Raw genomic sequence first — 16,386 nt, forward strand, 5'->3', positions numbered from 1 at the left:
AGACAGCTTTGCATGAAGCTTCCAGATGAAAGTTCCTCCCATCTCTTAGTTTTTAATAGTTTGTCTTTGTTCCTTTCTCGGAACGTTTCCTTTCATAGATGCTAATTAAGTTTGTGTTTTAAATGATGAGGCTGCTTCTTATAAAGTCTTGACGACTTTCACACAGGCAAAATGACCTAAACTGCATTTGTACAGAACTTCCTCTGTCTACATTCAAACTGTAATTACTTGCTGCGATTTACAGTATCCCTCGTTTCAGGCTGAAAATCCTCCTCTTGAGATGTTCACAGTCCTGTACTGTCTGGACATTTTGACAAACAACAATTTCATGTTCTTCTTATCCAACACAGCCAATTAGTGAAGTAGGAGTAGTTAATTATTTAGCGACAGGTAGAGAGAGACTCAAATATTCCTTCTTGTTCAGCTGTATAGGTTAAAGTGATTCAAAGCAGTGTAAGTACAGTTTTTGTTCAGAAGGTGAGCTCAAAGCAGCACACTATGAAATTACCACTTTTTGCATCTTTTTCTAGCATTTACTGGAAAAAAGACATTATTTATGTTGGCCACAAATACCAGCTGTTTAAACATTTTCTCTATACTGGGATGATGGACTGCCACTTCTCTATTAAATGAAATGTAAATCCAAGTTGGCATCTGCCTTGGGTAAATTATTTTTAACAAGGAAAACAAACCAAAAAAAGCAATTTATCGTCAACTACACTGGATTTTACTGGTTCTTCTGGTTTTAAATGAACTTTCTTATTAAAAAGTACCCATGGTCCGAACCAAAAAGCTGGGCCCCAGTTAAATGACAACAGGTCCAGCTAGGTCCAGATAAAACACGTTTTTACAATGTCAAAACACTCAACTTTAAAAAAAAAACAAAGCAAAAAATATGTCAACCAATATATGACATATTTAGTCAATATGCAAGAGCAAATGATGATGGAAGAGCAGTATTAACTAAAGATTAAGAATCTATGAAAGTGGTATAATCAGTGTGATATACAGCATCAAATGGCCTAAGCAAAAGGACGTAGGTTTGTCATTTATTTAAAGTTCCTTATTGCCCTGCTGAGATGAATGGAAATGAAAAATCAAAAATTACAATTAAAACTTGGATTTTAGAGAAGGTGCTAAAACTGTGCCATGTTTGTGTTCTAACATGTAAATGGCCCTCCTACTGTTTTCCACATTAATGCGTTCCTTGGTGAGCGGTTCTGACCCCTTTTCCTGTCTTGCCAATTCGGAAGCATTAAGACGTCAGCTGCTGCAACGAACGCTGATGTGTCGAAAGAAGCGAGAGTATAGCGTGAGTAAACTGCAGCCCCGGGGAACATTCATACATAATGTCGGAGATCAAAGTGTGACGTGTTCTTGTTATGCTAAGCACATTCAGACTCTTACTGGGATCAGCCACATTCAGAAATAAAGCAGCGAAAGAAAATTACTGTTTTTTGTAACACAAACTGCTTAGAGACATAAAAGAGTTAATACTCACCGAATGGGGCTGAGCAGCTTCACAAAGAAGAAAATACTATAATAAGCGTTACATTACATTACTAAACAAACCAAATAAAATGTAACAACCACAAATTTCTTGACACATTTTTTTTTGAAAAGCATAGCAACACTTGGTAGTCTTCAAGAAGAAAAATTCAAGTTTTTTTCTTTACATTGACAAAGAACATTTACATTGATCAGTTAGTTACAGCTTTACTTCTCTTGAAAAGTTGAAGACCCATATCTTCCATAAATAACATAACATGAGGGAGCATCCTTGATACAACCACTACTCCTCCCAGGTCTGGTGACATGACTGTTCAGATTAGCTTATAGCATCTTTATATTGCATGTTACCTGGTCTCCTCTGCAAGTCCGTGAGCCAGACGTTCCAGCCAAGGGCTAAAAGCAACCGAATCATTCATAGCATGAAGCATGGAGAGGAGGGAAAAGGAGGAGTAGGAGCAACATGGGAACTACGTGGAAGCAGGAATGGGACTCCGCCTTTAGTGGTTAAGAGGCTTACTGAGAGTTTCAAATGAGGCAAAAGGGAATCATGTCAGACATCTAGACCTCTTGTGCCCCCATACACTCACTTTGATTTCTCAAGCACAGACATGCTGGTGAAAAAAAAGATAAAAAGCACACTCCAGCATGCTCCAGGCCTGAGGATGGGATCAAACAAGGAAGATAAGGGCAGTAGTAAAAGTTCTTAGTGGGAGGAAATTTTTAAAAAGATGGAAACTGATGTTTAAAAGTATGAAAAGCTCGGTGAAAATGCCCCAAACAAATGTCCTGTTAGTGCTGTGTAGCCGTGGTTCAGCTAAAACTGTCCCTTAGACGAGGCATTGGGCTGTTTCGCTTTATTTCGGCAAAGTGATATAGGGTCTTTTGCATTTCTGAGAGCAGCATCAGATTGTCAGTGCAGTAAAAGAGGATTTGAAGAATCGACAGTTCGTTTACATTTTACTGTCCTTCCATTAATCCTTGTCTCTTCTCTTTTAAAGTCCATGCTGAGATGAAGAAATGATGGCATATGACAGAACACAACAGTGTGAGGGAGCGTCCTTCTTCCCTCACTCGGTCAGCTTCACGATCAGATTCTCCGGACGTGTGCTGCACATGATAAACACACATCTGTGCAATATTTACAGGATTTGGTCCTTTCTGCCTGCTGCCTCACCTACCTCTCTTCATTTCTTTCTCCTTACTGATGGTAGGGGTTTGCAGATGAGATTCCTGTAGTCACGTAGTCCTGGGATTGGGCAGGTCAAAGACAATGGGCGGGTTCATGGGAAGGAAGTTCACGGTGCAGGCTGAGGCATTGATGAAATTCGTTGTGCCATCTGTCATCATGCCATAACCTGAGGAGTTTTAAAAATGTCAGTGTCAATTTGATTTCTATAGGGCATTGGAAAGGTTGACCAAAATGCTTTACAAGTTAGTTAACAAAAAAAAGGAAAATAAATATAAATAAAATAAGACATTCAAAACAAATAGAGGTTACAGTTTATTCCAGAGTCTAAGACCCTGATCCCCTCTTTGGATCGGGCCCTTAGACTCTGGAAGCTGTAGTAAGAGGATCTGCCTATATGATCTCAGTACTATTTTTGGGTTATATAACTCCCTGAAAAGCCTTCAGTTAATCCAAAATGCTGCAGCAAGAGTCCTGACAGGGACTAGAAAGAGAGAGCAGATTTCTCCTGTATTGGCTTCCCTTCACTGGCTTATTGTTAAATCCAGAATTCAAAATCCTGCTCCTCACATACAAGGTCTTAAATAATCAGGCCCCATCTTATCTTAATGACCTTGTAGTACCATATCACCCTATTAGAGCACTTCGCTCTCACACTGCAGGCCTACTTGTTGTTCCTAGAGTATTTAAAAGTAGAATGGGAGGCAGAGCCTTCAGTTTTCAGGCCCCTCTTCTGTGGAACCAGCTTCCAGTTTGGATTCAGGAGACAGACACTATCTCTACTTTTAAGATTAGGCTTCAGCTGGTTTAAATTTGCTAAAACTGGAGTGATGTGGTTATATCTTCTAATACCTGTTGCCAAGCACGCAATGGAGAGTGTTAAAGACTAAGCTAGAGAGAACAGCAATAGTCCAAACTACTAATGAAAAAGTTTTTCAAGGTCTGTTGGCAGAAGTGTACAACTGTAGACACCAAAAACTAAGATTTCTAACAGTATGGGAGTAATGATAAGCAAGGGGACCAAGGGTTCCACCAAGGGTGTCAGTTAACTTATCAAAAGAGTAGTTACAGCTTCCAAATCCAATAGTTTCTGTCTTGCTTTCATTTAGGGTTAGAAAATTGTGTTAACCAGTCTTTCATGTAGACAGTTAAACCAAGGGAGCAGGGGGACAGACACAGTTTCATACGGATGTAAGTTTGGATGTCATCAGCATAACAGTGAATATTATATTAACAGGGACCTAAATGGACCTCTGTGTGTACCACACAACTTCATGACAACTCAGAACTTTCAAATCCTTCAGCTGTCCTGATTATTCATATGTAACTTTGGTTTTAGTTATTCATTTGGTTATTAATCAGACCTCCACGTTTAGAGTTTATGACACTGATTAAACTTGTCTACATTTTTCATTCTCTATAACAGGAAAACAAAACTGGGGAGGAAAAAAGGACAAAAAGAAGAATTTAAATCAGTGACTCAACAGTTACTGGTGTAAATATATGCTCCTTTCACTTTTTGTAAAACAGAAAAAAGGGACTATGCTAACTATTTTATAAAAAAACAACGATCCAGACATTTGGGGTGGAGCAGTTTGACTCCCCAAATGGAAGAGACTTGGAAGCGTTGTAAATATACTCCAGGGAAACAAAAGTCTGAGAGTGTACCACAGGAAGAATCGTAACTGCAGTGGTTCAAGGGACAAATAAGAAATACTGCAGATCTGAACTGAAGAAACAGCTGCAAAACTGGAAGCTAGAAAGGCTCATGTGTTCTGAAATCCTGAGATTCTAGTTTGTGAAAATATATGCAAAGAGTGTGACACTAACACCACTACATGTCTGCTTCAAAAGTGCATGCCTTCCAAATGGCAGACATTAAAGTGTTACAGTTTTTCAAGCATAAGTTAACTGCCATCTCTTAAAAAGCACTACATTTTAACGTTGTGCCGTGAGTGATTTTTTTAAGTGTACGTGTCATTTTCACCATCTCTTGGAACATTGCTTTGCATTTCTGTGCTGCTCCTTTCACATTTGGAATACATGAATACAAAACACGCCGAGGATCATTTCTGCCTCTCTGTGAGGCCTCACATTAATGAAGAGCACTGCTTTCAACCCATTTCTCCTCTTATAAAATCTGATCTAGTTTCTAATCTGGTTCTCTCTGATGGGGGACTTATGCTCCAGGGGTTCAGTGCTGACCTGATAACCCTAAAAAAAAAGCAACCTTCAATGCTTGGAGTGGGCCCCTTTGGCCCTGCTGGCCTGCATGAAATGCTGACAGGGATGTGGCCGCTCAGCTATTCTCTCTACTTTATTCATTTTGTTCAGGAAAGCCATTCTATGTTTTTTAAAACAAAATTGTTTTGTGTTAGTTTAATCATTTAATTAGCATTTTAAGGTTGATGGATTTTCACAGATTTGTACTACCTTTATATGTTAACATGTGATTAGTTGAAATAAAACCCTATGAAACCACTGGTACAACAGTTGCACGGCAACATTAGATGCTTAGGGAAAAAGAGAGAGGTACGCTAATTAGTACAAGGCTTTTTTTATTAAGCAGAAATTCATCACATTATATGTGAGTTTGCATGTGTCAGAATTCTGATTTGAGTCACCTCATTTCAGTTTTATCGATTTAGCACCAAATCACATCAACAGGCACCTTGAAGCACTTTATATCGCAGCTACAGACCTAAACAGTAGTTTTCTTTCTGCTGTGGTTCAGGCTGAATCAACCTTTGTCCAACTTGTAAATGTAATTCATAAATTTACCTTTAAAATTCTGTGTTCATGTCTAATAATTCAAAGTAAAGTTATCAGTGGAAGTATATTTAAACATATTTCTGCATAAAATGAAATTCTGAATTGTTGATGTTTGGTTTTCTCTCTATTCTACAATCATAGCAGAGTAATGTTGCAGCCACACAGGTTACATGATGCAACAAAAAAAGTTGTTTAAGCTGTTTCTTAAAGGCTGCTTACTAAAAAGCCATTTTTTTTTTATTAGTTAGCTACTGGAAGCCTACTGAGGGGCAGAACTAAGTGCTTGTAAGCTGTTTGGTCTGTAATTTGTGAACAGCCTGCGTTGATCTAAAGAATATAACATTCAGAGTCCTCTCAGATCTGATTTTTCGTTCAAAGTGATTCATTTTCCATCAATCCATTTGCTTCTGCTTGTCCTTTTCAGGGTTGCGGGGGGCGCTGTAGCCTATCCCAGCTGTCATAGGGCGAGAGGCGGGGTACACCCTGGACAGGTCGCCAGTCTGTCGCAGGGCTAACACAGAGACAGGCAACCATTCGCGCTCACATTCACTCACAGATTCACACCTATGGGCAATTTGGATTAATCAATTAACCTATCCCCACAAACTTGTGGGTGATTCATTTTATATTTTATATTACCTTTAAATTATTAAATACACATTATAATTTAAATATCAACGTCCATTTAATTGTAGCGTTCATAACTGCATTAAACAAAGTATTCGACAGCAGTGTAATTAGTCGTACCTTCATGAATGTGGCCGAAAACATGTAATTTAGGCTGAACTCTCCTCTGGACTGTGTTGAGCAGCTCCATGCACCCAACACGCTGCATCTTCTTGGGAACCCAGTCCAGAAAACCTGCACACAGAGACATGTGAATCAGATACGCTGCCATGCTCACAAAGCTTATGAAGGTTTGTGGAAAAAAATCTGCAAAGTAATGCAGCTTTTAATTTTTTTGCCTTACCTTAAAATGTTTTTTTTTGTATTTGGTCAGTTAGTGTCAGTTAGTTTCAAAAGAAAATGATGCCCATTTCCATCCACTACCTTTATGCAAGAGCTGGTGTGTCAGCTGTTCTACAGTGGGGTGTATTTAAACCCCTCCAACAGAAGAGGGGACACTCAGGTGATACAAGTTGAAAAATGCCAGAGAAAGATGAATCTTTCTGGTTAACCAGGTGAGCCAGGAGTCAGGTAACTTTTACTTTTCTACCAACAACGTCTCTGAACATTTAAAAATCACACCAGTTGGTTTTTGTTCTGGAGGTTAATCCAACATGATGATGGTACTGTGTGAGCACTGAACAACATGGGAATGCCTTCACAGCGGGGCTGATTCTGACAGCAAACTGGCTTTTTTCATTCAGTGCAGTTGTAGACAGGCAATAAAAATCTTTGTTTTATTGCAATTTGTTAATTTGTGTAATTAACTAATTGCAATAAAAAAGAAAAAAATGTAAGGAAATCACTATACACACATGTGTGCAGTTAAACTACCAGAAGGATACTGGAAATTGTGTTTTCTGGTTTAATTATGTAGTTCAATACTCCCTAACATCGGAAACTCATTCAGCACTTGTATCCTTACCTTTCCACAGCAATGATCCTTGCTGGATCATTTCACTAATTCATTTAATAAGAGCTTGGTGATGCTGAGTTAACTGTTTCATATTTTCAAAAAATGTATCTTTATTTCAAAACATAATGTTATGAATGCCATAGTATAAAATTTGATGCATACACACTTGAGAAAGAAGCTCTTCTTTTCAAGCTGCTTGTCTAATGGCAAACTACATTACACAGCACTGAAAAAAGACTCTTAAAAAGCAGCCACAGAAAATAAAGATCAATCAAAGCCGCACACAGATGCATACTTCACAGTATGTGTGACAAGGATAAAGCACGGAGTGTATATGATTTAGTGTCTCCTCCGCGAGGACGGATGCTGCTGATGCTGAGTCAATAAAAGCATCAAGTCAGAGGAATAAAATGACTGAGGACTGCGCGCCTCCATCTTCCCTGCTGTCTGTCGCTCTGCTCAGACAAGAGGACGAACAAAACAAAAAAGGCAACAACAATGAAGGCTAAAGGCTACAGCATCCTCAGTGCAGGGAAATAAAAGTTCTATTAAATATAACTAATGGTTATTGTGATCAGTGAATTCATATTTTAAGTGCAAAATCATATAAAATGCTATCAAATTTCAATTTCTTATCTGCCTTAATGTAAATATGTTTTATTTAGTATGACATGAAAGGGGAGTCTACTAACTCATCAGGCAACAAGGTTCAACGTGAGCAACTTCTCCCTAGTTCTTTGAAAATATCTTCAAGCTTTAGCCTTTAGGCTCATGTTGTATAGCATATATATAGTACAGTTTTTCTGCTGTGTGTGTGTGTGTGTGTGTGTGTGTTCACAGCTCCGTCACTTCCCACTGTGTGTAGCAGAAATCTATAGACACACATGGAGCAATCGTGCAGTGACAACAACGTCATAGAAATCTGTAAGTATAAATAAAGTTTCCCAACAAGTGTCGGAGGAAACAGTAAGCAGTTTAAATAGACTAGCTTGAACAGGTTGTACCCAGCAGTTCCCCGTATCTGCAGAGACTGCAGTCTCTCTCTGTTCAGGACTTCTTGATTTTACATATGAAGATTTTTCTCTCCTGCTTACCAACACGCTCACTGTTGCAGTGCGTCTCCCTGCATGCAGCAGGGGAATCTGTGAGTGAGGCATGCGAGATGCAAATGGTAAGAGAGCGGCTAATCACGAGGCTGAGGATGAATCAGGGAGACATTTGTATAGTAATATATTAAATGAAACAAAGGTACACAGTTTAATCGAAGCCATTTAAAGCCACACAGGGACTATTTTGATGGAAAAAAACCAGTAAAAAACAAAAACGAAACAAACAGACAAAAAACAAAATTTCCACAGACACATAACTTTTTGGGGGATTTTATCCGTGCCTGCAGTGAGACTTGAATTATCAAGTTGAAACAGCACACACAGCTTTCAGGGTGTAGTCGGAGTGCTAGCTCAGGAGGTAGACCAGGTCATCTACTGATGGGAAGGTTAGCGGTGTCCTTGGGGAGGATATTAACTCTAAGCTGCTCTCCGATGCATGTGAATGTGCATGTCGTATAAAGAGCTTTGAGTGCTCTGGGAGAGTAGAAAAGCGCTATAAAAGAATCAGTCCACTTATGTTCCAAACATACGACAGCAAGGCAAATCTTTAAGAGAGGCTGTATGTATTATTGTAGGGTCTACCTTACAACATAAAGCACCTTGAGGCGACTGTTGCTGTGATTTGGTGCTGAATAAATAAAATTGAATTGATATTTTTAAGAATCTAAGAGTCTGAAGTCGTTGAGGGTAACACTTTTTTTGGGTAAAAGCTTCAGGCAAACAAATTTAAATGTCGTGGTTTTTATTATTGATTAAGGTCCAGCTGGAAATGATGTTTTGGGGCTTCAGGCCACTCAATGCTATAAGTTTAATTGTATAATGGGAGGACTTTTCCCACAATGAAAGCCCCGATACTACATCAGAGGTGCTCCTGATCTGTTTGCTTTTAAAACAAAGAGAAAGAAAGACAGCCTTTATACATTTTTATATTCCCTAGCAACCTGCTCACAGCAGAATTAATGGACCCGCTTGTGCTCAGCAGAGGAATAACGACATCTGTGTTCTAAGCTGGCAGTGAATCAGTCATGGTTGTAAAGTGATACAGACCAACTTCTTTACCCTCTAAATCTCTCCACCTGTAACACACACACACACACACACACACACACACACACACACACACACACACACACACACACACACACACACACACACGTTTAGGATCGGTTTAGGCATAAAATGCCTTAAAAGTGTAAGTATATTTTTACAAGCCTTGGGAGATGGTGGAAGTAAAGTGAGAAGTTACGAGGGCTTTTTGTGTCTCGGGGTATTTCACTCTAATGTGCTCCTTGTTTCGAAGCAGCTGCTGCTTTGGGCATTGAGCCTGTTTTCCTCTTTTTGTCTCACTTTCTCCCTTGTTCTCTCTGCTGTTAACTTCTTCCTCACAGCCAGATAAAGGGGCCATATTTTTCCTCTCTAGCCGCCGATCTGCAGCTTTATCGCGCCTCATAAAAGACGTTTGCTTTTGCCGCAGTGCGAAATTATGTCTTGCTCCTGCTCCTTTTTGCTTCACCTTCTCGTCTGTCGTGTTTTACTTCGTCTTATTAAAAACAATTTGAAAATACTGTAGCGTCCGCGTTTGTGTTCCTTTCCCTTTTTCCATACGACTTTTTTTTTCATGTCATTCCCTCCAAGTCTTGCTCCGAGTATGTGTGTGTGTGTGTGTGTGTGTGTGTGTGTGTGTCATGCATTAGTAGCCTGCTGTAGCTGCTCCATATGCCTGTGGCTTATGAGCAGATAGCTGGAGACACTTGGCTAAGCTGAATGGAAAATAAATGGCCGTGTTCGCAGCCGAGACGCAGACAAGGAAATCAATCACACACACTCATCTGAACACCACAGCTGCAGCAGGAGATGAGGTGTGAAAGTGTGTGTGCAGGAGAGAAAGGAGTGTGTGTTTAGCCATATTTGCAATGCCTGCACAGGATGTCAGTCAGCTTGTGAGCTAGCATCTGTGTTTATTCAGACTGCTGCAACACTGGTGTGTAAGAGGATGAAAACAAGTGTGTATGAGCTGAAAAGTGATTACTAAGAAGGCTAATGATCTCCTGTACAGGTAAAGTGTGCTCTCAGGCAGCGCAAGATGAGCTGACTGATCTGTGTGAGTCATCGCTGTGATTACTTTCACCTTTTATGCATCCACTCAATCCAACAATGATTCATCAGGGCTCTTTCCACTGCTCTCTTTCATTTGAAAGGTAAATGAACCATTGACAGAGCATGCTCGAGCTGTGCGTGTGTGCACGTCTACAAAAGCTGTGGATAAATGTCTGCATGTACAGACTGTATGGTTTTCTGTAGTGTCTCTACAAGGACCACCGAGGTCAAATTTCATGTGTCGAGCATGTGACACGCTTTCACACTGCTCACAGAAAACCTCAAAGCCGCTCGTTTATGAAAAAAAGAAAAAAGCACAGTTAGCTTTTTTAATCTTAATACCCGACATGTTCCACATTTCAGCTTCAAATACACTGTATGAGTTTGATTTGTCAGAGGCACACAGGCCTTTCTGTAATGTCATAGTCACATTATGGAAAACAGTGGCTGCAGACTGCAGCACGCCCAAAATAACTGTGACTGTGTGCAATGATGTCTGCTTCAACTGCTCTGTGAACACTTACAGGCAGCTGAGGTCTGACACAAGAGCAATGAGACTGAGTCCATTTCAGTTTCTCAATGCAAAAACCCCCCCAAACAATAACGGGCACTGCCGTGTTCTGATGGAGCTGAATGAGAGGCTTATAAATAGACTCATCAGTAAATGTAGCCTGATTTGTCAAAATGTCATCAGAAGCTAAAGTTTTGTTTGCTGCTTTTTAATACATACAGCTTCATAGCATCCACGTGTGTGTCTCCAAATCCATGTAACTCTGTTTTTGTTTTTTTCAAGACACAGAGTTGGGCTTGAACGGTGCCTCATAATTCGTTTTCTACCAAAAATGAAGTGTAGTTCAGAAGCCCTGAACTTTGTTTATTATTTTCTATTATTGGTTTATTTTACTTTTTTTTTGCTTAAATTTAAATTTTAGTTACTGTGCCATTATTCTGTGTATAGATTTATTGTGACCTCTAATATCTTTTGAAATTACTGGGTAATAGCTAATATAGTAAATACTTTTTTATCAATAATAATAGAAGGTTTGTAAGTGTGAGCGATCTGAGCTGACCAGAATAATCTGAGAAAGCGGGCAAAAATCTGCTGCTCCACATCTACAAATCTATAACCAACACAGCACAAACACATGCGCCTCCTGTCTCACTACTACCCCAAATATCTCATTCATTTTTTTAAATTTATTGAATAGCAACACTTCACAAAAGCACTTGCCTTAAGGCATTTTATATAGAAAAGTAAATTAGAGAGAAAAAGCAGATCAGATGATCCTGATAAGCAGCACTTGGCAATAGTGGAAGGAAGAACTCCCCTTTAACAGGAAGAAACCTCTAACAGCACCAGGCTCAGCCATCGAAAACCAGATCTGTGGAGGCTGAAAGTATGTAGCTTAGTCAGTCAGTTTAATTTACCTGGCCTTCTTTCAGTCTGATATGTCAGACGATCATATCAACATCAAGTAAAAAGCACAGATAGATAGATGTTTATGGCTCCGCCCCTGTAAACAAAACATGTTGCGCCATGGAATGGCCCCTCCCATATGGAAAAGATATATATAAATCTTATAAAGTTTGTATCTGTCTTGTGTGAAACTTGTATGAAAAGCATACAAGAGTGAAAACAGATATAAGATCCCTTGAAAAATTATATAAATGAAACTTGTATGTTTTGGATACTTCCTAAAACAATATATGAAAGTAATGAGAAAGTGGCCACTTTCATGAGTAAATCATATAAGCCTGATATGATTCACTATATGAAGCAAGCCAAATCTGATGCAAGTCTTTTATAAGTTTTGTCTCTTTCTTTTCCATATGGGCTGGCTTACAAAGGGCGTGGCCTCTGAACTGACACGATGACATAGTCTCGTCTTGTTCTTCATGATTTCAGTCAGTTGTGTTTTCCACCTAAATATCTAATTTTTGTATGTTTTTCTGGTTCCATGCTATCTCTCTCCTCATGTTTTGTTGGTCTGCCTACTTTATGAAATTTCACACAGCAAAGCTCAGTTTTTCTCCTTCCAACAAGCCGAGATTATGCCGTGTTTGGTTCCTCCTCTCTTTTGAACTGAAAGTTAACAATAAATGGAAAAATAAATAAAAGATTAGGTGAGTTTTTGCGCCAGTCTCTCCACGCACAGATGTGACGCATTCTGTTCCAAACACATGTGGTGTATTTATCGAACCATCTGTGTGTGCTTTGTCTCAGTGTTCTGAGTGCACCTCTCTCCTCGTTGCATATGTATTTAAGGGAGGGCTGCTCAAATGAAGTAGACAGGTTAACTTCGGGTAATTAAAATATGTTTTCTGCTGGATTTACTCTAGTGTCCATGTCTATGAATCAGGCATAAATTACATTATTTACACAAGCCAGATCGACTGCAATGGGGAATTAAACATGTGCTGTATTAAATGGAACCTTTAATTTACACGTGACACACAAGCAACGAAAGAAAAAAGTATAAGCTACAAGATAACTGAATGTAAACAAGTGTGGATTTGAACCTTTGACTTGTAGTCACTGAAGGTGAATTTGATCTGTGTGGTAGACATAAAACAGACATAAACACTCACACTTTGTCTTTATGTCTTGAATATAAACTTCCTATAGACGTTCACGTAGCTCACTCTTACTGCCCATGCTGCACTGCTGCAACATGAACAAGTATCCTAACAGGTTTTAGGAATATATTCTGTTGACTGACGAGACAAAAAGTACAACAAACCCAAAACAAGGTGGTGATGATGGTGGTCTGGGGCTGCATCGACAACTTGCTGTAATTGGTGGAACTCTGAATTGTGCTTGCATAAATTGTACCAGGGAAATTCTGAAGGAGAATGCCAGGCCAACTGGTGCTCAAGGGCACTTGGGCTATGCAGCAGGTTTTCACAGTCATCATTTAATAACTTCATATTGTAATTACCTGTGTTATCCTTATAGATAGAATAGAAAAATGTATTTGATGATCTGAAACATGTAAATTTGACAAAAAAAAGAGGAAAAAAAAAGAAATCAGGAAATACTGTATATCTAAATGATTCCACTACCAAATAATTGCAACTAAAAATGTATGTCAGTAACAGTGTTTCAAATTGAATATCTATGCACGTGTGTGTGTGTGTGTGTGTGTGTGTGTGTGTGTGTGTGTGTGTCAGTTGTAATATGTGTCTCACCCAGTGGAGGGCAGTGTGTGACCAGAATGTCTGTGTTGTCTGGGATCTGGTTCCACTTATCCAGCAGAGCTTGACCTCGCGGCAGGTTGAAGCCCCAGCCATAGTACCAGGGTTGCCTGCATACACACACAAGAGAAAACAGAGACATCATGCTTTGTCTTACAGCGTCCATCAGGTGTCGCAAACCTTCTACTTCTCCAGTTTTACATTAACAACACTGAACACTGGAGTTGAGAATTGCACTAAACACAGGACCTTTCTTTTTATTACCGGGTGTAAATCAGAACTCGGTCAGTCTAAATTCTACATAATAAAATCGATGAGTTCGATCCCTGGCTGCTCCAGCCTACATGCCAAATATCCTTGGGGAAGATATCCATCGGAGTATGAGTGTGTGTGAAGGGCAGCATAGCAAAAACTGCATGCTTGAATGAGGTTGTGTAAAGTGCTTTGAGTGCTCAAAAGGAGTAGAAAAGCGCTAAGAACAAGTCCATTTACCCTTACCCTGACCTCAATAATGCCGCTGGCTGATCGTTTGTTGTAGAATTCATTCTCACAGTTTAATTTAAAGGACCCAAAAAATAAAGCGGAGCTGCTGTCCCCGTCCCAGCACATAAGCACCTCACAGCACTGCATTTCCTTTGTTTCACCTGTTTGTATGACCGCTGTATTTTATTTATGTGTATTTTGTATCTGTCACTCCTCAGTGCATGCAAATCACAAATGAAGAACTAATCATGGTGAAACACCCTGAGTTATATGAGCAGAGCTCATTTCTATCATTTAATATCTGCTTTATAGTCAGAGATGAACACTGAAAGTTAATAAAGAGGGAAACACATCAAAGCAAGATTTTAAAAAATGCAAAAGAAAACACATATTTTTGTAATATGACCAAACTGTTTCTGCATCGTGGATAAAGAGCACGTTGAACAACTAAGTGCTACAAAATGAGAGTGAGTTATATTGCAAAACAACATATACAGTAAACTTGTGAAATTTGTTGTGTTGAAGCTTCTTCATGATGACAGTCTAAGTGGAGTTTTTCTGATCTATGTAACTTTTGGCACTGGTAGTACATTTGTGGCCCGACCTCTGGAAGCTGTCTCCAACTTTAAGAATATCTCACAAAAATGTATGGAGAACATCAAAGTTGACACACGATGCTGACCCATTATTCCTTAACAATGTTTAATGATGCTCTGATATGTGTAACCTTGTAATAGTGATGCCCGACCATGCTTGCTTTCAGTCGCTAAACATGCGGTTTGACCTTTGGGACATGAAAGCAGTAATAGGATGTAGAGCAAAGGGATAAATCAAATGGTTTTGAGGGAGATGGGTGAGTAGAAAGATATATTAAACATCTCCTTGCGCACAATCAAGCCTGGAATGCACCAGGACGAGAAGACAAGGGAAAAAAGAAGAGGAAAGCCTTGATGGCTGGGGCTCGTGTCCCTTTACTTTGATAGCGGACGCCTTGGCCGTGAGTGATGCAGAAGAAATTAACATGTCACTTACAATCTGTACTCCGATCCATCTTCCTCGACAACACGCTGCACGCTTGTGTACATGTGTGCAACCGCAGGCGACAACGTCCTCGGCTGCTGCCATGCAACCAACTTTTTATAAATTGCTGAGTGCAGTCACTCAAAACACCAACTTTATCGCTGCGGCCACTGCCGACACGTCTGTGCTCAGTGAAACATCAGATGAGGATTTTTCGGAATAATTTCCGGTGTGTGCCGATGTGTGTGTGGGCGGGTGTCTTACATGGTTAGGAACTTCAAAGACAGAAAGACAGGACTGAAGATAGGAAGAAATATCTGTCACAATGAATGTTTTCCACCTTTCCCTCTAATTAATAAAGCTAAAAATGGCAACTTGGAGGTCAACAATGCGGGGACGGCTGGTCAAGCAGATGCGACAGTGCATCATGGAAAATCACCTCCTGTTTCAGCTTGAGTGCGTGCGATTAAAATTCCATTACTTCTTGAAGATCAGAGACTAAACATTTCTGACGAATGATCCAACACTGCCCATGAACACAAGCTCAATAATTTACATGGTGAATATTAAAACACTTGGACTGGCCTTAGCATATTAATAGAGCCTGTGGAATTTAATATTCATGTTGATCTTAACATAGATGTCTCAATTAAAACAGATGAGCTCAGCTATACGATTGATGCTGCCGATTCTCTCTGTGAGGGATAAAGAGAGAGTAAAGGAGAAGACGAAAGACACCCCTTGTGTTAATGACCAGCACGTGGTGATTCAGCTTAACAGCGATAGATAAGCAAAGAGGAAAATACATGAAGACACTGATAACAAGTGGTGAGATGCTTGGATTGACACATAAACGCTCAAACCAACCATTTTGCTTGTTTTATTAAAAAAAAGTACATTTTATGATGTTTGCAGACTGTAGAGAGTCTGTAGTGAGAGTAGGAAGCTGATGAGAGCCACGAGAGGTGGAGGTATGCACTGGAGAGAAGACGACTGAAAGTCAGTGGAAGCCAGACAGAGTAAATGTGTGTGGATGAGAAGCAAACAGATGGAACGAGTTTCATCCACCTGCTCACTTGATTCAAAGGCAAAGAATAAGACGGCGTTATTGCTCAGAAGGTTATGTTTTATTTCATTGTTACACCTAGATCTGTTGTTTCTGTCTCTGTAATGGAGGGAAAGCTTAAGTTTAGATGCATCATTAGTTTTTCTTCCATTTTGCCACTGTAGTTAAGGATAAACACTGTTTGAGCATCACATTTTAATGTACTGGGCACAGATTTTAGTGCAGGGTATCATGTGAGACCATAGCCAAGTGTACCCTACTAGTGTTGTTGCACCAGGGCACCAACGCTGTGCCTCACTGCTGAATGCAGCATCTTCCAAAAGGTGCAAATTTTACTTTAAAAGTCCACATTCTCCATTTCTGA

General features: G+C 39.7%; 1 protein-coding gene across 1 annotated transcript in view; it reads right to left on the reverse strand.

Moving 5' to 3' along the window:
* Positions 1–1,705: 1,705 nt before the first annotated feature.
* mpped1 (metallophosphoesterase domain containing 1) overlaps positions 1,706–16,386 on the reverse strand; it is a 96,753-nt gene continuing 82,072 nt past the window's right edge. Inside the window, exons 5-7 of the mRNA XM_063501195.1 lie at positions 13,448–13,563; positions 6,218–6,331; positions 1,706–2,867 (exon numbers count right to left, since the gene is read on the reverse strand). Coding sequence (XP_063357265.1) covers positions 2,749–2,867; positions 6,218–6,331; positions 13,448–13,563 — 349 coding nt within the window. The 3' untranslated portion in view covers positions 1,706–2,748. The remainder of the gene's footprint in view (positions 2,868–6,217; positions 6,332–13,447; positions 13,564–16,386) is intronic.

This window comes from Pelmatolapia mariae, linkage group LG17 (assembly GCF_036321145.2).
Source record: "Pelmatolapia mariae isolate MD_Pm_ZW linkage group LG17, Pm_UMD_F_2, whole genome shotgun sequence".
In the NCBI taxonomy this organism is placed as follows: domain Eukaryota; kingdom Metazoa; phylum Chordata; class Actinopteri; order Cichliformes; family Cichlidae; genus Pelmatolapia; species Pelmatolapia mariae.